General features: G+C 37.5%; 2 protein-coding genes across 10 annotated transcripts; both read left to right on the top strand.

Annotated features, from left to right (window-relative positions):
* Positions 1-344: 344 nt before the first annotated feature.
* Positions 345-3,823, top strand: LOC148921436 (uncharacterized). Of its 3 annotated transcripts, XM_089054996.1 has the most exons (8): positions 345-416; positions 514-751; positions 1,282-1,402; positions 1,862-1,913; positions 2,109-2,335; positions 2,714-2,800; positions 2,892-2,960; positions 3,038-3,823. In XM_089054996.1, the coding sequence occupies exons 4-8, from the start codon at positions 1,877-1,879 to the stop codon at positions 3,710-3,712; spliced, it is 1,095 nt and encodes a 364-aa protein (XP_088911122.1). In that variant the 5' UTR covers positions 345-416; positions 514-751; positions 1,282-1,402; positions 1,862-1,876; the 3' UTR covers positions 3,713-3,823. The 3 variants fall into 3 exon arrangements, with proteins under 3 accessions (XP_088911122.1, XP_088911115.1, XP_088911120.1); XM_089054989.1 differs by lacking the exon at positions 1,282-1,402 and having other exon boundaries at positions 3,038-3,822; XM_089054994.1 differs by lacking the exons at positions 345-416; positions 1,282-1,402 and having other exon boundaries at positions 436-751; positions 3,038-3,822.
* Positions 3,824-9,010: 5,187 nt separating this feature from the next.
* LOC103323441 (uncharacterized) lies at positions 9,011-11,752 on the top strand. Of its 7 annotated transcripts, none has more exons than XM_089054973.1 (6): positions 9,011-9,225; positions 9,448-9,470; positions 9,895-10,079; positions 10,552-10,638; positions 10,743-10,820; positions 10,896-11,752. In XM_089054973.1, the coding sequence occupies exons 2-6, from the start codon at positions 9,461-9,463 to the stop codon at positions 11,673-11,675; spliced, it is 1,140 nt and encodes a 379-aa protein (XP_088911099.1). In that variant the 5' UTR covers positions 9,011-9,225; positions 9,448-9,460; the 3' UTR covers positions 11,676-11,752. The 7 variants fall into 7 exon arrangements, with proteins under 7 accessions (XP_088911099.1, XP_088911109.1, XP_088911104.1 ...); XM_089054983.1 differs by having other exon boundaries at positions 9,448-9,512; XM_089054978.1 differs by having other exon boundaries at positions 9,448-9,616.
* Positions 11,753-20,992: the final 9,240 nt, after the last annotated feature.

Below are 20,992 nucleotides of genomic sequence, written 5' to 3'. Positions count from 1 at the left end.
ACAAGTAATCATTCTGAACTGTTAGGAAGATACATAAGACTGGCTTCTACACTGAAGAAGTGTTTGTGTGGCCTTGTAGCCATTCTGGCAAACATTAAAACTGAATTTAAAAATGGGAAACAAGTTAGGGAAAGTGGTTCCAAACTTAGTCCACTCCCATCAAGTTTCCTACACTTGCTTTTCACTTATTTGATATTCAATTAGACCTTGAAGTGGTTCAAATTTAGCCTGCATTTCTCTCTCTTCTTTTGTCTAGTTCTCTCCTTTTGCCAATCTTCTGTCTAATTTGATAGAAGTATTCTTGGCAGTTAGTATATACTGTTCGGTGATAGAGTTCTTTTCTCTTTCAGAATGAGAAGGCTACCTCAATGCAAAAGAAGGCTGACAAAAGTCTGCTATGGTTGGCAGAACACATGGTTTGCTTTCCCATAACTCTCTGTTTTTTGTTATCACTTGTGACTTTGGTGAATGAATCTTTGAAATTTCATCTTAGTGATTGAGTTTCGATTGCAGAGAGAAAAGGAGAAACTAAACAAGTTGCAAAAGCAGCTGGATGTCAAAGTCACTGGAGCTGGAGATAAAGCGTCTGAGAGGTGCTTTTAAAGTGATGACGAAGATGGATGAAATTCAAGATAAGTTAAGGGAGAAGGAGGAGGAGTTGACGATGCTGAAGAACTTTATAGAGCATTCATTGTTGAGGAGCGGAAGGAATAATGATGAACTGCAGGATGCTTGTTAGGAGTTAATCAGTGTATGTATATTTGTGTTTTTTGTATCTCTCTTTAACTTCTGCAGAATTAAGTTATTTATTATAACTGAAGTGCCTTGAAAAATTAGTCTCTTGACCATGTTTGTTGATTTAGCCAATCTTGAAAACAGAGGTTTGAATGTCACCAAAATGCTAATAAGAGTGCCACTTACTAAATGATTTTGCGTTGTTTGGTGTTTGAGATTGTGATGCACCATGACCATAAAAAAAAGTAAAGAAGATAGTGCTGCACAACATATATGCCATTTTAATTCTAAATACAAGAGCGGTTAATTTTTACTTAAAAGATGAATTAGCATGTGGGAATAATAGAATTCATTTTGAAATATGGGACCTTCTTCAATAATTCTAGAGGCGCCAACTCGTTTTCTAGAGACGCCAACTCGTATCGAAATTTTTTCAAATCCTAAATGAGGTAGCAAGATTTCATTCGTTTGTACTTGGACTCACTGTGAATCGCCATGTTTAGTAAAAAGAAGAAGAGTCATTAATAAATAAATTTTCCTTAATAGGTTTTTAAGGATATGGATGAAGAACTGGCTGGCCAGACTTATATAAGAATAGTACACAGAATAGAGAAGAAGTGGGTTTAGCTTCGCCAAAGTCCAAATCTGAATTGTTAATTCTAAAACGGTAAGCATTTTTTTACCACAAAACCAATTGCTGTGTAGTGTATTGCAAGTGGGTTTTCCTGCTGCTTTCTTGAAAGGGCTATTTGTTTTTCTGGGCAGCCAAACAGAAGATTTTCCAAGGACATTCTGGTTTTGCATATTGATGATTTTGCTTGTACATGGTTTATGCTGTTAGCAAAATGAAATACATTGTTTGGTTGTTAAGAAAAGTCAGATGAATAGAAAAATCAATGCTAGTGTTTTGAGTCATGTATCTCTTATGGTCTTGGACAAATTTGATTTAGTTGGGAACCTTTTCTTTATTTGTTTGACCAAAACAGTTATGGAAGATTCGTCCTTTTGTCTTTGTATTTCTCTTTGTATTTTTTTATTTTTCTAGCTTATATGATTGTTTAGTTACATTTTAGAAATTGGATTGAATTTGAATCTTTGATTATTTCTTTTCCTTTTTGTATTGCAGGTTTGAGTCTTTGAGATGTCTGAAAGTTCAGATCAAGTTGATTGTTGCAATGGTAAGTTTGAATTTTGTCTTCATTAAGGGTTAAAATTTCTGAGTTTCTGTTTAAAAAATTTCCTTTGAAAAGGGCTGCAAGATTACTAAATTTCATTTTCCTATTCAATGAACGTGCTTTAAATTTGAATGTTCTGTTTTCTGTTTTATTCTTCCGGTATCTTACTTTATTTTCCATTCTATGTTGTTAAAATAGCAAATCGGCTGAAAAATACTCATCCCTTGCGCGACCACCATGAGAAGGCACTCTTGGAGGAGGACAAAGCCTTGGCAGAGTTTGATGCTCAGTGCATAGATGTTAAGAAAGAGCTTGAGCCGAGTGAAGCTCCAAAGAAAGAACTTAGCAAAGAGCTGGAGCAGAGTGGAGCTCAAAAGAAAAAGCTTAAGAAAAAGACACAACTTCAAAAGCAGTTGCCACAAATGGTATTCTTAATGCCCTCCACTTCAAATAAATTAACTTGGGTTGAAGTTTCTTTTACATTGTTCTTGTTCAACTTATTTGATTTTCTTAGAATATCAACGATTCATGGGACTCCGCTGTCCTACTTGCTTGGTTCTGGTTAAGGTTGTACAATGTTGTCTTGAACATTTAAGTAACTCTTCCTTGCTAACTATCTTTTAGTTCTCCCTTTTGCTAATCTAGTGGCAGAATTTATGGTTGTACCACTGTCTGCACACGTATGGTATTTATTCGATATACGCTGTCGTATTTGGCAATTATTAGTAAATTGGGAACTGATTTAGTGCCTTTTTTAAAATGGTGCCTTAACAATTTATATTGACACTCATTTTTCTGAACAGGGTGACGAAACAGAAGGAGGCTCTAATGAGCCTGCCACAGAACCTGGCAGTCTGATTCTTGATGCAAGCACTGCCTATTTTTCGGAGGTCTGCCGTTAAACACTTGGTTAAGAATACAGGAAACAATCTCTGTAGGATTGTTAGGTATTATCTCAGACTGATCTTTATTTCTGAACAGGACAAACTAGCTGAAGGCAATGGGAAGAACCTTATCCCAGAGCCAATTCCTTCTCAAACTCTTGAAGAAGTAAACTCCTCTCCTTCAGTTTTCTTAAAGATTATTATACTCCCAACTTAAACTAACCATTATATACATGTTATCAGGCTGCGGTCCCTGAACAAGCTACTATCTCTGAAGAAGATCGATTGCTGCTCCTACTTTCGTCCACTAAACAGCTTCTTCAACTTCGAGATGAACCGCAGGCCTCAAATGCAGCAGAGTTAGCCAAACAAACTCTCAGGACTTGGCTTTCCAGAGACCTAGAAACGATTTCCCCTCATGAAAACTTTGGAGAGCTAAAGGAGGCTCTGGAAGTCCTCCATGCTCAGAACCTGCTCCCTGAAGAACTGCTAAGGATGCTTCACAAAATGTTCATTGGCCATTTTGGTTTTGATGCTCATATTGCTGAAAAAATCAAAGAGAAACAAGAACTGCATGACTACACAATGTTCTTGACTGATCATGAACAAGACCTGGCTAAGATCAAACATGGAGTAGAGATATGCCAAGCCTGTGAAGCTGAGCTGGTGGAATATGACTTGAAACTCGGCAGGGTCAAGGCAGAATTGGCTGCATTGGAACAAGGAAGAGCCGGACTTATTAAGAAAATTCAGGGAGTGATGGGAGGCGTGGAGCCTATCAAGAGGAAATTAGAACAAGAATCTTCTCAAGCTGATCAAGTCAGGGCTAAAAGATTTAAGCTAGTAGTTAAGGCAGAGTGTATTAACGCTCTGTGGTTGGCCATTAGGAAGGCTATGAACAATTATTTTAGCTTCTAAACATATCAGCCATAACTGCTGCCATTTTATGAACACAAATGCCATCAAATATTATATGGCCAAGAAAACTGGACCTTCATCCATGTTTGCTTTGCAATACATAATTTTAGTCCTAGCTTATTTTCTTTTTCTTCAAATGGATTAATCCTTAGTAATTAAATAAAATCCTAAAAATTAAGCAAAGGGTTCAATACTTAAAATTGAAGTACCAAGAACTAAGGGATCGTTTGGTACGGCGTATTGTAATTGTAACAACCCAAACTTAAAATTAATATTTAACTATTAATTTATTAGAGGAAAAGACTAAAATGCCCTTAGAATATTTTATTGAGGAAAAGATTGACTTTTTGACCGAGAAAGAATTTGACCGTTTCACTTACACCGTTGCGTAGAGCGCGACGAAGCGATCCGTAGACACGTAGTGGACTCGAATTGGAATTATGCAAAAACTAATACACTAGCCATTTTAGCTCCGCCATCACGCCTATGCTTGACAGAACTTTTAGCGGTTTCTCCTCCTCCGCCACCAATCCAAGGTATGAATTTCTAGGTATTTTTCATGATCTAGCTGATGGTTGAGTAGGATTTGAGGAATTTCTAGCGTGAGAGGGTTAATTTAACCTAGGATTCCTTTGAGATCACGGTTTCAGCCACTTCCGGCCACTTTTTGGGGTAGGTCCAAGAACAAAAGTGGTTCCAAATAGGTGTTTTACCTAGGATAGAGTGAGCCTTGACTTACGAGGTGGGGATCACCAGTTTTAGAATGACCTCCTAGCCTCACGAGATTTCGGAACTTTTTCGGATATCGCTTAGAGAACGGATCTCGCCTAGTATGCGATTTCCGGGTTCAATACATTTGAACCGTTGGATTGTAGTTAATTCCAAGTATGTTAATCTAGACTTTATCGTATGGTATTTGACAGATCGTAAAATGGTGTGATACTCTAGAAATGTGAGTGAAGTGAAAGGAGTGCAGTGCAGCCACGAATCGATGACATTTTGGTCATTTTTCATGACTCTTGGATTGGCTTGGCTTGTCATAAGTGGATAACACTTGTACTGCGTTTGATATATGTTTTGATTGGACTAGAACTAATTTTTTTTTACTTTTCTCTCTCTCTCTCTCTCTCTTTACTCTTCTTCCTCTTTGCTTCTCTTTCTTCTTCTTCTTCTCCATCCTCTCTCCTCTTCTTCTTTTACTTTCTCTTATCTTTCTATCTTATTCCTCTTCTATTATGTCTTCTCCTTTTTTTTTTTTGGTTATTCCTCTTCTATTCTGTCTTTTCCTCCTCCTTTTATTTTCTTCGAAATTTTTCTCTTCTTCCTCTTCTATTCTGTCTTCTCCTTCTCCTCTTTTTTTGTTGTTGAAAATTTTCTCTTTTCTCTTCTCTTCCTCTTCTATTATGTCTTCTCTTTCTTGGGTGGTTGTTGTTGGTGGTCGTGTTTGGTGGTTGTAGCCTGGTGGTCATGTCCGTGGTTATGGCTGATGGTCGTGGCTCGCTTAGGGTTCAGATTGTTGTGGGGTTGGTTGCTCGTTGCTTGGGTCGGGATTGTTAGTCCCTCATCTCTAGACGGGTTTCACTAAAACACCTAAGGAGGTGTTTTTGGTGATCCCACTTAAAATTAGAACCGGGTAAAACAAATACGGGATAAAATCTTAGCCAAACCAGTCCATGCATATGCACGATGTAACAACCTTATCAAAAAAAAAAAAAAAATTGCACGATGTAACAAACACGCCTCATATGAAAAGAAAAAAAAGAGAGTAATTGAAATAGATGACATGTGATAAGTTGTCATGTGATGTTCCACGTAAGTTGGCATTAGAAAACTGGTGTATAAGTTGGTGCTCGTAATATAAAAAAATAGAGACTATAATTGTAGATGCTTTAAGTTGGACCTAATATAAGTGTAATTGACACTTAAAACGAAGAGACATGTTCTTGAAAAATGGCTTGAAATTAGCCAGCCAGCTCCCAATTAATGGCATTTTGACCAATAATTGGCCTAGCACGCTGAAAGAAAAATGCATTAAACCCATAAGGCCCCGTTTGGTTCATGGGAAAGGAGACTTGGGGATGGGAAATCAATTGTTTTCCCATGTTTGGTAAGTCCATGCATGGGAAATCATTGCCTGACACATGGGAAAGTAAGGGGGAAAGTTATACCTTCCTCCCAACTTGGGTTTTGTTTTCTCTCATCATGGGAAAGTTTGGGAAAATGAGCCAACACTAAATACACATTTTTCATGACTATTTTGTCCCCATTAATAATTTAGAATTACAATATATCATTAAATACATTTTTTTATTTGATTTAATATGGGTATAATTGAAAAATTATACAAACTTTATTTTTTATTCATACTCAAAACAAACATGGGAAAGGAAATAAGGTGATACTTCCAGTTACTTTCCCAACATTACCAAACGTGGGAAATGAATCTTTCATTTCCCATCCCTTGGGAAATAATATGGGAATTGATTTCCCATCAAATCTATTCCGTGAACCAAACGGAGCCTCAGTGCTATGATGACCAAAAATAAATCTATCTTTTGCTTGTTTGCCCAATAGATGAATGTTGATAAAATAGCTTTGTCCTTGCTTGCGTACCCTGCACGCTAGGGGCTTGTTTGGTAGGCCTCACTGGACTAGACTGGGTTATATAACACTTGAAACCTATGTTTGGTCAGAAGGAGGACTAAGTTAAGTGGGATTGTATAGGAGAATAGTAAAAAAAACACCTCACTCGCTATTCTAATATTGCGAGGCTGAAAAGGGGCTTGCAAAATAACACCCACTATATATAGAACAAGCGAGTCTTGAGTCCTCTTTCTCTCTCGTTTCCTTCAGCATCGCCTCTCCTTTCTCTCTCTTGTTTCCTACTAAGGCAAGTTTTCTGGCCTTCTCTAGAGATGACCCATAACTCCTTTGCCAGCCTCCATAACTTCTGGCCTTCTCTGGAGATGACCCACTCCGACTCCAAGGCCAGCCTTCACCACAGTCAGATCCTTGGCTTGAATCAAACACCTGAACGCCATAGCCTCCACCATAGCCTCCCTCCACCGTCACCACCCAATCTATCGAACCGTAACAGCCACCACCGACCTAATTGAACAAATCGAGAGTTATTGTGGTGGTTTGAATCAATGTTTTCAAAAGCGAGGCGTATAGGCGAGGTGTTTTTAGTAGCGCTATGCGAGGCGTAAGCCTTTTGAATATTAATTTATTTTAATAAGAAATTTTTTTGAATAATACAATACAATTAAATTGTACAATTAATTTTTATTGAACCATAACAATCTTTTAAATATAATTAAATATTTGGTAAGGATAGAAATTAGGGTTGTACTATACAATATACACATATATATATATATAATTCCATGTGTTAATATATTAATTTAGAAAAAAAAAAAAGGTAAGTAGAAAACGGCTGGAAATAGAAAAGGAAGGAATATTGGATGAAGGGAAGTAACAAGTGCGGGGAAAAAGGGAAGCGAAAAAAACAAACAAACAAACTTGCGTGGTTTTTTTTTAAGAACACTCCAAGGGAAACGACGTCGTTTCACTTTAAGTTTTTTAAACACTTCAATCGAAACGACGTCGTTTCGTTAGAAAAAACCTATAAAAAAGACGTCTTCCTCATCATCTTCCTCGCAGAGCCACACCAAATTTGCGAAGCTGAAAATTTCTTCGCTTCAGTGTCAGATCTCGCGCCTTGCTCCGCCTGCAACGCCTGTAACGCCTCCTCACGCCTTCCCAGCACTAAAGCGTGCAACTCACGAAATAGCCGACAGCCTCACTTGAAAGCATGCCTTTGAAAACATTGGTTTGAATTATGTGTTTCAGTGTGATTTTGTTGCTGTTTTCACATGGGTTATATAAAACCAAGCAGCACTAGCACTTATGGGAGGAGAGGATTTATGAAGAGAGATGAGAGAGTGAAAAAATAGGGGACGCATGTGGGTGGTAGGGAGTCTGAGTTGGGAGAAGAAAAGTCGAGAAGAAGGTGGAAGGAAAAGTGTGCTAACTTTTTTGTTTTTTGATAATCTTGTTTTAATTAAACATTAGTTTCAGATAATTTTAGGTTTCCTTTTATAATAAACATTAAAATATTAATGAAAAAATAAATACAAATTTATAAATAAACCCAATCCTAGACATGTATTTATAAAAAAACCCAAGCACTATTTAAACATAGAAACACACTCAAAATCAACCCCAAAGTCAACATTTTGGGTGTGTTTATAAATGGGTTTTGAGTGTGTGTAATGATGGGTTTTGGGTGTGTTTATAAAGTGTTTTGGGTATTGGGTTTTTTTATAATTTCAACCTCTATTTTGGGTGTTTTAGTGAAACTCCCAAAAATAAAAGTTGAAAAGAAATGACACTTCATTGTTTATTTTATTCTCATATCCTACTACAATCTGTATTTATTTTGGGGAAAAAAAATTGTATGTATAATAAAAAAAACTATTATTAGATGCATACTTGTTCAGTTTATCAATTAACCAATAAAATTCAACTTTTTTTTCTCTATCATTTTCACTTATTATTAAAGATAATTCTAGATTTTTTTCTCTATTTTGGGACTACCTAAGCTAAAACCTTTTTTTTTTCTTTTTTGAAAATACCCAAGCTAAATCTTGGGCCTTAAAAAGATGGACTTTTTTTTTTGTTTTTTTTCTTATAATTTTCTTTGGTAATTCGTATTTATATTTATACATCACAACAACACCTAATAAAATTTGGTGTCTACCTGAGTAATTAGAAATAATTTAAAAATATATATTTTTTAGTCCGACACAGCACCAAATATAGGTCTTCACTATTTTTACAATTCAGCTTTTTAGTCCAATGCAATACCAAACGTAGGTCGATACCTAATCCAGTTTAGGCCAATCCGAGCTAATCCAAGACAGTCCAGTCCATGACAATTCGTCGTATCAAACGACCCCTAGTAGTAACCGGTTTTGTGTGAATATCACTTCTAGCCACCAATTTTCCGAACTAGTTCGGTGTTCGGTCTTTCTCCGTAAATTTGTAAATAATTATTACTCTGAAAAAGGCTGCACCTGTTGCCTTGGAGTTTTGTAGAAATCAGAGAAAAAGAAGAAAACATAACACAAGTTTAACGAGGTTTGGCAATTTTGAGCCTACGTCCCTCACCAATGGAGTTTGAGATTCTTATTCATCATATGGATATCAGTACAACAGGTTGCATATATAGACAAGCCTTTTACGGTCTTTAGAAGCAATAAAGGCTTTTACAGTACCAAGACAATACAGATACAGCTGTTGGAAGATGAAGAGTTTCCAGCAGCTGTAAGAAGACGAGGAGTTTCCAAGGAAAATAATTGAACTCGTAAACCTGTTTTCACTTGCAAATTTTAATCTGAAAAGCTAAATACAGATACAAAGAAAAGGTTTTTTTCCCCCTTTGACAAAGAAATAAAAGAGAAGTACGTTCAAGACAAGAAAAGCTGAGTGCAAGAAAGAAAAGGGAGAAGGTAGCAAAGAGATTCTGGTTCGCTTACATGTTTCTGTATGACGATCTTGTATGGTTTCTTATTGTTCAAAAATGAAATTTATTGTTTCGCTGAGAAAATGTCAGAAAAATAAGAGATTAGTTGTAGTGCTCTCAGTCCTGTATGTCTGGGTTCCTTATTTCCTTGTTCAGTTGTTTTGGAGACGGGGTTTAATTTTGATCTTTTTTTTTTCTCTCCTTACAGCACTTCAGAAGAAATGGATATTGGTGAGTTTGAGTTTTGTCTTAACTAATTCTAAGATCTATACGGTAAGCAACAATACGTTTCTTACACAAAATCAATTGTCTTGGAAGTGGGTTTTGCTGCTGCTTTCTCAAAAGGGCTATTTGAGCTTGTGATTCAAATTACTTCTGTAAGTGGGCAAAGTTGGGGTTTTGTTTTTCTGGGAAGCCAACAGAAGATTTTCTGAGGACATTCTGGTTTGCATATTGATGATTTTGCCTGTACGTTATGTTAACAAAATGAAATACATTGTTTGGTTGCTGAGAAAACATTTATGAAAGAATCGTGGTGGATTCCTAAATTTCTTTTCCTAATCAAAGAATGATCTTTAAATTTGGTTTTACTGCATTCAGTTTTATTCTTCTAGTAATTTCCTTTATTTTCCATTTTATTATGTTGTCAAAATAGCAAGATGGCGGCAAGATATTCATCACCTGCGTGACGACTTTGAGAAGGCATTCTTAGAGGAGGACAAAGCCTTGACCAAGTTTGATGTTCACTGGAAAGATATTAAGAAAGATATTAGCAAAGTGCTGGAGCAGAGTGAAGATCAAAACAAAAGGAAACATCTTGAAAAGCAGTTACAAAAAATGGTATTCTTAATGTTCTCAACTATAAGAACATGAGCTGGATTAAACACATATTTACAGCTTTCAGGGACTTCTTTGTTGATGCATTTTTATCTCAGTTCAAATATGAGTTGGATTTCAAATATGAGTTGGATTTCATTTCAATGCATTGTCATTGGTATCCAAACCTTCTCTTGAAGTTTCTTTTATATTGTTCTTGTTCAACTTATTTGATTTTCATAGAATATCAACGATTCATGGGACACCGCTGTCCTACTTGGATTCTGGTTAAGGTTGTACATTAATGTTGTCTTTTGAAGATTTAAGTAGCTCTTCCTTGCTAACTATCTTTTAGTTTTCCCTTTTGCTAATCTAGTGGCAGAATTTATTGTTCGATATACCCTGTCATATTTGTCAATTATTATTAAATTAGGAACTCATTTAGTGCCTTCTTTAAAATGGTACCTTAGCATTTTATATCGACAATCATTGTCAGGGTAAGGAACCAGAAAGAGGGTTTAATGAACCTGCCGCAGAACCTGGCAGTCTGATTCTTGATGGAAGCGTCGTCTCTTCTTTGGAGGTCTGCCATTAAACACTTTGTTAAGAATACCGGCGATTGATGGTAAACAATCTCTTTAGAGTTTTTAGGACAATTATCTTAGACTGATCTTTATTTCTGGGCAGGACATACAGGACATACTAGGTCTAGGGAACGGGGAGAACCTTATCCCAGAGCCAAGTCCATCTCAAACTCCTGAAGAAGTAAATTCTTCTCCACTTTTATTTATGATTATTATATACTCCAACTTAAACTTACCATTATCTACTTGTTATCAGGCTGCTGGCCCTGAAAGCGTGCAAGCCACAACAGGGCAGGAGATAGGCATCCCAACCAATGAGATCTTCGAGCCTATCACTGCACCCGAACGAGCCACTGATACTAATTACGGCCAAAAGGTCCCTGAACAAGCTACTATCTCTGAAGAAGATCGAGTGCTGCTCCAACTTTCTTCTGCCAAACAGCTTCTTCAACTTTGGGATGAAACACATGCCTCAAATGCAGCAAAGCAAGCCGAACAAACTCTCAGGACTTGGCTTTCCAGAGACCTGGAAACTTTTTCTGCTGAAGAAAACTTTGGAGAGCTAAAGGAGGCTCTGGAAGTCCTGCATGCTCAGAACCTGCTCCCTGAACAACTGCTAAACAGGCTTCGCAAAATGTTCAACTACTTTGATGCTCATATTGCTGAAAACATCCAAGAGAAACAAGAACTCCACGACTGCACAAGGTTCTTGAGTGATCATGAACAAGACCTGGTTAAGATCAAACATGGAGTAGAGATATGTCAAGCCTGTGAAGCTGAGCTGGAGGATTATGACTCAAAAATTGGCAGGGTAAAGGCAGAATTGGCAGCACTGGAACAAGGAAGAGCCGGAGTCATGAAGAAAATTCAGGGAGTGATGGGAGGTGTGGAGCCTGTGAAGAGGAAATTAGAACAAGAGTCTTCTCAAGCTGATCAAGTCAGGGCTAAACGATTTAGGCTAGAAATTAAGGTAGGTAGGATTAACGGTCTGTGGTTAGCCATTAGGAAGGCTGTAAACAATTATTTTAACTTCTAAACATGAGCTATAACTCTGGCCATTTTATGAACACAAATGCTATCAAATATTATATGGCCAAGAAAACTTGACCTTCATCCATGTTTCCTTGCAATACATAATTTTAGTCCTAGCTCATTTACTCAGTGATTGAAAGTACTGTGAGCAACTGCGCATACAAGAAGGGAGTTGGGACCAACAACATTAGTTCCCCTTAAGAATAAAGAATTACAAGTAAACAAAAAGAGTATGAGAGTTTTGTTTAATTTATCTGCCTTTGTTTATACAAGATTAGATGAAAATGCTGTTTCGTATTTGATGGTATGGCTAGTACTTGCAAAGGTGATTATGAATCACAAAAATGTATACTTCCCAAAACAAAAGGCTACTAATATTTTCATGCAACAGGCAAGATCCGACCAACGGAGACAAATTAATGAAATGTTTTTTGGTAAAAAGGTTTTTATTGGACCAACTGGTTACGGAAAATAATCCAGTAATTGTTGAATGGGTAAATAGAAACTCGTGGTCGCAGGCTATGGTGTTGGCTTTAGACCCCAAAGATGAGGATATCTTACATGTACGTATGGGTATATTGTAGCATGCAACTTCCGTACAAGAGGTTCGTTCATCAACACGCTATCCGATTTTGATCAAACCAACAATAGAGGGAGGCCCAAAAGTGCTCATGCGAAAGCATACTCATTTTCACGCTGTTGGCCGACACCAGTTCCTAAACCGTTTCCTCATCATGTATTGGTTGAAAGAGACACTGATATGGATGCGATATTATTCTCTTGCAAAACCAATAATCCGGTAAACAGTCGCTATCCGATTTGGGAATCTTTTTTCATGGTTGCGCTTCCCAGTGGGTGCAAATCACTCAATTTACCTCTGAGTTTCCTTCCTTGTTTTGATCAAACCAGACAAATACAGTCATATGTGTTGGGGATGATGACAGAAAAGAAAGAGGAGAAGAATTTCAGAATTATCAGAGAAAGATAAATGGAGAAGACTAGAGAATTCTGAGTTTTGATTTCAATCAACTAACTCTTACAAAGCAAAGCCCACTCTTATGTAAACAGATCACAGAGGGGCTTAACCGACTAACCACACATCTTAGTTGTCTAACTAATACACGTGCTAAGTACCAAACTTGTAACAAACTTACTGACTTGCTAATCATAGTTAACATACTAACCATAGTTAACATTTTCCCTACTTAGGTAACTCTCTTAACCTAAGTTAACATTTTCCCTACTTAGGTAACTCTCTTAACCTAAGATGAGCACAATGCTGTGAGAAGATAGGACCATATAGACCCTTTGTAAATACATCAGCAAGTTGTTCATCTGTCGAAACATACTGAACCAGCAAATCCTTCTTCTGCACTCGCTCCCTTACAAAATGGAAATCAATGTCCAAGTGTTTAATTCTGGAATGATATACTGGATTTGAGCTAAGAGCCAACGTAGACAAATTATCACAATATGCAACTGGAGGATCAGGCAGATACTACTTCAAATCTTTTAAAACCTGCCGAATCCAAGCCAAATCAGCAGTAGTATTGGCTAGAGCCCTATACCATGCCTCTGTAGAACTTCTTGAAACAGAGCCTTGTTTCTTTGACTGCCAAGATATAGGATTGTTGCCCAAAAATATCACAAAACCTGTTGTAGACCTGCGAGTGTTGATGTCTCCTGCCCAGTTAGCATCACTATATGCAGAGAGATGCATATCACCAGCTGTAAAACTCAGGCCATATTCTAAAGTACCTTGCATATATTTGAGAATCCTTTTCACCAAATGCCAATGAAGATCAGTAGGTTGAGTCATGTATTGACACACAGAGTTAACAGAGTAAGCAAGGTCTGGTCTTGTAAAAGTCAAATATTGAAGAGCCCCTACAATGCTCCTAAACAATGTTGGATCAGTTAACACTTCACCAGACTCTTTTAACACCTGTGTATGTGGTTTACATGGAGTTGAGCAAGATCGACAAGAGTGCATCCCAGCTTTGTGGAGCAACTCTTTAGCATATTTGGACTGATTAACAACAATATCACCATTGGAGGCATAAGATACTTGCAAGCCGAGAAAGAATTTAAGCTTACCCAAGTCCTTCATTTCAAATACAAAACTTAACTCATCAATCACTAGCTGAACCATCTTCTCATTAGAACCTGTGAGAATAATACCATCAACGTAGAGTAAGAGGATCACAACCTCTGAGTCTGAATGTCTAACAAAAAGACTATGATCAAACTGGGAAGCTTGAAAACCTATAGCTGGTAAGTATCCAGTGAATTTGGCATTCCAAGCCCTTGGAGCTTGCTTCAAACCATACAATGATTTCTTAAGCTTACATACAAAATCAGGATAACGTGGATCTGCAAACCCTTGTGGCTGTTTCATAAACACTTCTTCTTCCAATTCGCCATGTAAAAAGGCGTTCTTAACATCAAGTTGTCTTAATTGTCATTTATTCATTGCAGCTAGACTCAGTATTAACCTGACAGTGGTGTAACGCACTACAGGACTGAAAGTTTCACTAAAATCCAAGCCTTGCTCTTGACTAAATCCCTGAGCAACCAACGAGCTTTATGCCTAGCTATAGAACCATCAGAATTCCTCTTTATCTTATAAATCCACTTACTATCAACAATGTTTTTATTTCCAGTATTAGGAACCAAACTCCAAGTACCTTGCATATGCAAGGCATCAATCTCTTCTTGCATGGCCTGTTTCCATTGTGGAGAAAACGAGGCTACCTTTATAGCTTACAGGTTCATCTAATTCAATATGAGCATTCAAACATGTATAATACCCCACATAGTTGGGAAATTGTTTCTTATGTACTATGCCATCCTTAAGTCTAGTATACATGGGATGAGTATTAATAGGACCAATAGGTAAACAATCAAATGAGGATGTACCTGAAGATGAATGCTCAGGAGGAGGTAAAACTGGCAGGTGATGATCACCTAAAAGGGGATGATGCACCTCTGGAACAAGAACTGAATCTGAACCACCTAATGGTTGCGCAACCGAAGATGCAGAAGTAGAAGATGATGTTGAAGGAGTTATTGATGTGATTGTGGTAGCCCGAGGTGTAACTTCTTGCAAAGGCAAAGGAAAAAAGAATAGGTGGCATTGCTTCTTGGGATTCAGAAACAGCATCGTTGAATTGAGCAGTAATGACTTGAAAGGCCAAACAGATTCATCATGAATCACATGTCTGGAGATGATAAATTTGTCATTGGCGATATCATAACACAAAACACCTTTATACCCTGAAGAATAACCCAAAAATACACATTGAATGGTTTGAGGTTGAAACTTATGCACATTATAAGATCTAAGATATGGATATACAACAGTGCTAAATATTCTTAAAGACTGTAACTCTGGTTGCTTGCTATACAATCGAAAATAAGGAGCTTGATGCTTTAAGAACTGACTTGGCATTCTATTTATTAAGTAGACTGCATGTGCATGAGAATGATACCAAAACTGTCCAGGCATATTAGCTGCAGTCAAAAGAGTCAGAGCAGTCTCTACAACATGTTTGTTTTTCCTCTCAGCCATACCATTCTACTATGGTGTGTATGGACATGTAATCTGATGCAGAATATCATGAGTGGCAAGGAAGTCAGTAAATGTTTTGCTAATATACTCGCCACCACCATAACTCTGAAAATGCTGAATTTTAGCATTCGGTTGAGTGTGAACCAAAGCAAAGAATTTGAGAAACTTGGAGAACACCTCAGATTTATTAAAAAGGGGATATATCCATACAAAGCCAGTACACTCATCTAAGAAGAGTACAATATATCGAAAGCCATGAATGGATTTAAAATGAGAAGGCCCCTAGACATCTATGTATCTTAGAAAAAGGAATATCTGACTTAACATTAACACTAGAAAAGGGCAGCTTGTGCATCTTTCCTTGAAGACATGAAGGACACAAATCAAACTATGCATCTTCTGAAACAACCATGTTGGAATCTTTAAGCATAAGCTTCACCACCTCATTTGTTGGATGACCCAATCTCTGATGCCATGTAGTAGAACTCACACGCTGACCAAGATATGCTGTTGGACTGGAAAACTAGAACCGGGCAGATGAAACTTTACAAGGAATGGGATATAAGCCATTATGGCTAGAGCCCTTTAGAAGAATTGCCTTTGTTGTCTTGTCCTGTATACAGAAACCAGCAGAATCAAAGCTTATGATACAATGATTATCTTTGCATAACTGATTCACAGATAAAAGATTTGCAGAGAGCTTGGGAACATGAAAAACAGAAGGCATTTTAAGAGAAATAGAAGCACAAGACAAAGCAGTAGTGCCAATATTTGTTATATTCAGACCTTCACCATTCCCCATGGTCACTTGATCAATGGAATCACAGGGGGTAACATCGTGTAGAGTAGAGACATCAGCAACCATATGATGGGAAGCTCCACTATCTGCAATCCAAACATGATATGTCGTCTCTTGTCTCGAATGAGTTGTCATTGGAGCATAAGCATGTGTAGGCATATAAGAACTGTAAGCTGCCATAGCAGAGATAGTGGATGGAGGAGCTTGACCTTGATAGACATAATTTGAGCGATGAAAGCAATCCAAAGCACCAATTTGGCAAGCAATAATTGACCCAAAAATCTTAGAACTGTCATCACCATGACGAGATAACAATTCACGGCAGTATGGCCACGTTTGCCACAAATCTGGCATGCTGGAACAACAGAAAATTTAGAAGAAGAGTCCCCAAATCTTGCTTGAGCACTAGAAAACCCGCCATGAAAATTGGAACTTAGGTACAGAGTCTGTGAAAACCGACCACGTCCAGAGGCAAAACCTCTACCATTACCAGAAGAAAAACCACGACCATTGCCAGAGAAAGATTGAGAACCAGAGACTCTATTATGAAAACCAGAAGCATCATGAGAACCCATATAGGCAACAGACGGAGTGAGAAGTAAACCCATACCAGTAGAAGAAGAACCAGGATGCTGCAACACCTAACCATGAGAAGAGGTAGAAGACATATACAGAGCATGATGAGTATGAATCCGAGCTTCTGCAGTCTGTTCCGCAGCAAGCAATTGAGCACGAAAATCTTTCAGGGAGATCAACGAGTCACGAGCAATGAGAACTGTCTTAATAATGTCATACTCCGAAGGCAACCCATTTAATACGGTGATCATAAAATCATCATATGAAATTGGGACCCCAGCAGAAGCCAATTTATCACGAATGTGTTTAAGCTGAAGAAGAAACCGTTCAATGGAGTCAGCACCTTTCGAGCAGTCTGCAGCTCGGTTTTGAGATGATTAATCCGAGCTCGTGATATAGTAGCATAGCGGTGAGAAAGTTGACGCCATTCCTTACGAGCGGTCTTGTTGCCAATGACATATTCTAATGCCTCATTAGAGAGAATGACAATTAGAAAACTCAAGAAAGACTTATCAATACGCAACCAATCCCTATAAGCTGCCGTGACCTCTGAAGTAACGCCAATTTCATCAAGAATCGCAAATTTGGGGGAAGGAATAAGCGAGCCATCAAAATGGCCAAAAAGATCATAGCCTTGGAGCAGAGATTCAATCTGAAAACTCCACTTAAGAAAGTTTTCATCACCAAGACGAATGGTAACCATACCCAAGATACCTTCAACCTTGATTGATGAAGACGACGCCATGAGAAGTAGTAAATCCCGAAGTGCAGCAAATCCCTAAATTCAAGAAATCCCTAATCGTAGAACGAAATGAAGATTTGAAGAATGAAAGAATGAATTGAAGAGTCGAAGAACAAATTGAAGAGATTTGAAGAAAGAAAGAACGAATTGAAGAGTTGAAGAACAAACTGAAGAATTGAAGAATGGAAGAACAAACGAAAGAATTGAAGCAGAATTTGACGAAGAGAAGAATTGAAGAGCAGAAGCAAGAGGATCAAGCGTGAGCGATGCTGGCTCTTGATACCATGATGACAGAAAAGAAAGAAGAGAAGAATTTCAGAAATATCAGAGAAAGATAAATGGAGAAGACTAGAGAATTCTGAGTTTTGATTTCAATCAACTAACTCTTACAAAGCAAAGCCCACTCTTATGTAAACAGATCACAGAGGGGCTTAACGACTAACCACACAGCTTAGCTGTCTAACTAATACACGTGCTAAGTACCAGACTTGTAACAAACTTACTGACTTGCTAATCATAGTTAACATACTAACCATAGTGAACAGGGGACATATAATGACTTAATCTTGTGCTGCGCTGAGGATAGTCATTTTGCACTTGATTACTACATCTGCAATCCATACACCAAGCAATGGACTGCTCTTCCTCCCACCTCTCGAGTTCATCGGGGACCAGTACTAGCAGGATTCACGTGCGACCATCCCTATTATTACTGTGAGGAACTTGTTGGTAACCGAACAAGTTCTAATAACATCAAGCTTAATGCTGAGTACAAGTACATGGTCGTGCGAATTCCTGCAGTTCAAAAGAATTGTTTGGAGTTCACAGTGGAAATCTACTCTTCTGAGACTAGTGAATGAAGAGAGTCAGTTATATCAAGCTCTCGAGGATTTAGTTTTGCTTCTCACTCTCGAACTCCAGGCGTTGCGTACAATGGAATGGTATACTGGTTGGGTTTAGGTGGCCTTCTTATTGGGGTGGATCCGTTCAACAACATTAACCGCACTATTTTGACCGGTGCTAGTGCTAATACTACTGGTGATATTGTCGTCAACAACAAATTATGTCGTTTCGTTCAATTCCATAAGCCCGAATACAACATTGAACGTGTTGAGTGCCTAGGTGTGTGTGAAGGCCGTCTGCGAATGTGCCATTTTGATCTGGAGGATCCCTACCAAAGTGGCATTGTGTGTGTTTGGGAGCTAAAAGAAGTTGAAGAAGAAGATGATCAGAAGGCGGATGGAATTGCAGGCAGATTGATGATGTTTATACCATATTTGACCAAGCAACTAGAAGCAACTTTAGGCAAAGCAAAGAGTCCCACATTGGAATATTACAAGAAGTGAAGGCTCCCCCTCACCTATAAAAGGAGACCACTCCTCCCCTTAGAAAAGGATCCTTGGGCTGGGCTTGGTCTTTAATCATGACCTTCCCTTTTCTTACATTTAAATTTGGGTCCAACCTCATGTACCAATGTAAATACACAATATTATAATAATGAGAATATATTTCTCCGTGGACGTAGCCCATTCATTAAGGGTGAACCACGTATATCTTGTCTTCTGTATGTTTATCGCTTGCTCAAATCCTCACACACTTGGTGAAGGTCCCCACCTTCACTCATCATCCATCCCACCTCATCACTAAGTTGGCCTCAAAAGTGCCGAACCATTTTTGAGCGTCAATAGATGAAATGGCGTTTGATTAAAAAGGTTAACCTGAAGGAAATATTGGTTGCGGAAAATTCTGACTTGCTCGATGGCAGGCAATGTCGAAAAGGACGGTGCTTTGCCAGGGTAAGGGCTTTTGACACAAACGATGAGGATATTTTGTATATAGAATTGGAAGGAGATATTGTAACATGCAACTTTCGTACAAGAACTTCGTTCGTTCGAGAGAGAATCAGGACAAGAGATGGAATTGATGATGAGTTGACAAAGGCCTTCCCGCTTTTGCTCCCACGTTGGCCCACACCACTTCCTAATTAAACGACTAATTATTTCCTAACCAAGTGCACACAATATTATTATTAATTTTTTTTTTTGGGGCTTAAAATTTCATTGTAGTCTTTTCTGTTTAGTGATCTTTATAAAGAAAAAAAAATGTGGTCTTATATTATTGGGTATCATGTAGAGTCAGAACAAGTACTCTATGTATTTAAATATTAGAATTATACTAAACTTTTATGATTTTGGTATATCAGTGTGCTCTTGTGACTATTGCATTTCTCATTTTGTTTCGTTCTTACTTTTTTATTTTTTTATTTTTTTAACCTTGCGTTAACTTTTTCTGCATTTTGAAATCCTTACGGGAGAAGAGATTTAAACTCGAGACATCGATTCTTTTAACATTAGAAAAGAAAACTTTCACTAAACTAGTAGCTAGTTGGTTAATTTATTCTATCATTAAGCACATATATAAGTATAACGAAAAAAAAATTGTGCATTGTTGTGAATACTATTGAAATAAAAATTCAATTCTAACTGCACTTGTGTACACAATACAAAAAATGTGGCAAGAGACTGAAAGGCGAAATTTACGTATTCTTTCGCTTGACATATACATGTACTAATAGGTTAACCAAAAAGAATATTATGCTTTGGAATCTGAAGAGAACATTAACCAAAAAGTAATGGGCTCCCTAAACCACTTTTTTAGACAAATTTTAGAGAGAATTGGAAAAATACAACTCCAACCATGCTCCATATCAGATTCCGAGCCTTTGCATTTACAAAGTACGCATTTACCCACATTTCGCAACATCTGGATCGGCCAAGCAATCCTATGCTTATAAATTAGCCACATCAGCTAGGATAAATTTTTATTTTTATTTATTCCAAATTGACATCTCTCTCTCTCTCTCTCTCTCTCCTTTTGATCTTTTCATCCGAGCTTGAAAAACCAGAGTCAAGACAAAAATCTCCATAATTTAAGAAAGGCTTATTATCACAAAACGTCCTTAAGGTTTACGAAACTATCAGATTGCATCCTTAATATTTTTTTGTGTCACTTATGGTCCTCAAGGTTAGTATGTGCAATCACAAATGGTCTCTGCCGTTAGGTTCTGTCAAAAACTTTGTTAATTTGCTAACGTGGCATACATATATATCACAAAACATCCCTGAGGTTTACACACTTATCACAAATGGTCCATACGAATTTTTAAAAATTTTTAATTTAAAAATTTATCTGATATTTGAATGTTTAAAAAATAAATAAATAATTAACTCGAAATTTAATTAATTAATTAAGTTTAATTAAATAGTGCTGCTATTTCCACCGACCCGTCCTATTTCTCACCCATCTTATATTCCCACTCACCATATAAATTTTAAAAAACACAATCCTATTTTTCCACCAACCAATATTCCTAAAATACCCTTTATTATTACCTCATTTCCTCTCTCCTTTTATTCTCTCTCTCTCTCTCTCACGGCCCACACATCTCTTTCTCATTTTTGTTGTATCTTATTTTTCATCTCTCATGCTCCATCTCTCTCTCTATGTCTCTCATGTTTACTATACATCTCTCTTTACCTCAACAGAAACCACACCATCTCTCAAATCAAACTTCCCCCGGTACGGCAAGACCTTGTTCTTCTTCATCAAATATTCCACCATGTATTTCACACT

Source organism: Prunus mume, linkage group LG1, assembly GCF_029339155.1.
Source record: "Prunus mume cultivar Tortuosa linkage group LG1, ASM2933915v1, whole genome shotgun sequence".
Taxonomy (NCBI): domain Eukaryota; kingdom Viridiplantae; phylum Streptophyta; class Magnoliopsida; order Rosales; family Rosaceae; genus Prunus; species Prunus mume.
The sequence above is the reverse complement of the archived record's forward strand: the minus strand, read 5'-3'. Positions and strand labels throughout refer to the sequence as shown.

What these genes read in the sequence shown, in the direction of transcription:
- LOC148921436 (XM_089054996.1), top strand. Translation starts at nt 1,877, where the DNA reads ATGTCTGAAAGTTCAGATCAAGTTGATTGTTGCAATG. An exon ending in TCAAGTTGATTGTTGCAATG is followed by an intron (nt 1,914 to 2,108) that starts GTAAGTTTGAAT and finishes TTGTTAAAATAG; the next exon opens with CAAATCGGCTGAAAAATACT. An exon ending in CTTCTCAAACTCTTGAAGAA is followed by an intron (nt 2,961 to 3,037) that starts GTAAACTCCTCT and finishes ACATGTTATCAG; the next exon opens with GCTGCGGTCCCTGAACAAGC.
- LOC103323441 (XM_089054966.1), top strand. An exon ending in TTCAGAAGAAATGGATATTG is followed by an intron (nt 9,471 to 9,894) that starts GTGAGTTTGAGT and finishes TTGTCAAAATAG; the next exon opens with CAAGATGGCGGCAAGATATT. An exon ending in CATCTCAAACTCCTGAAGAA is followed by an intron (nt 10,821 to 10,895) that starts GTAAATTCTTCT and finishes ACTTGTTATCAG; the next exon opens with GCTGCTGGCCCTGAAAGCGT.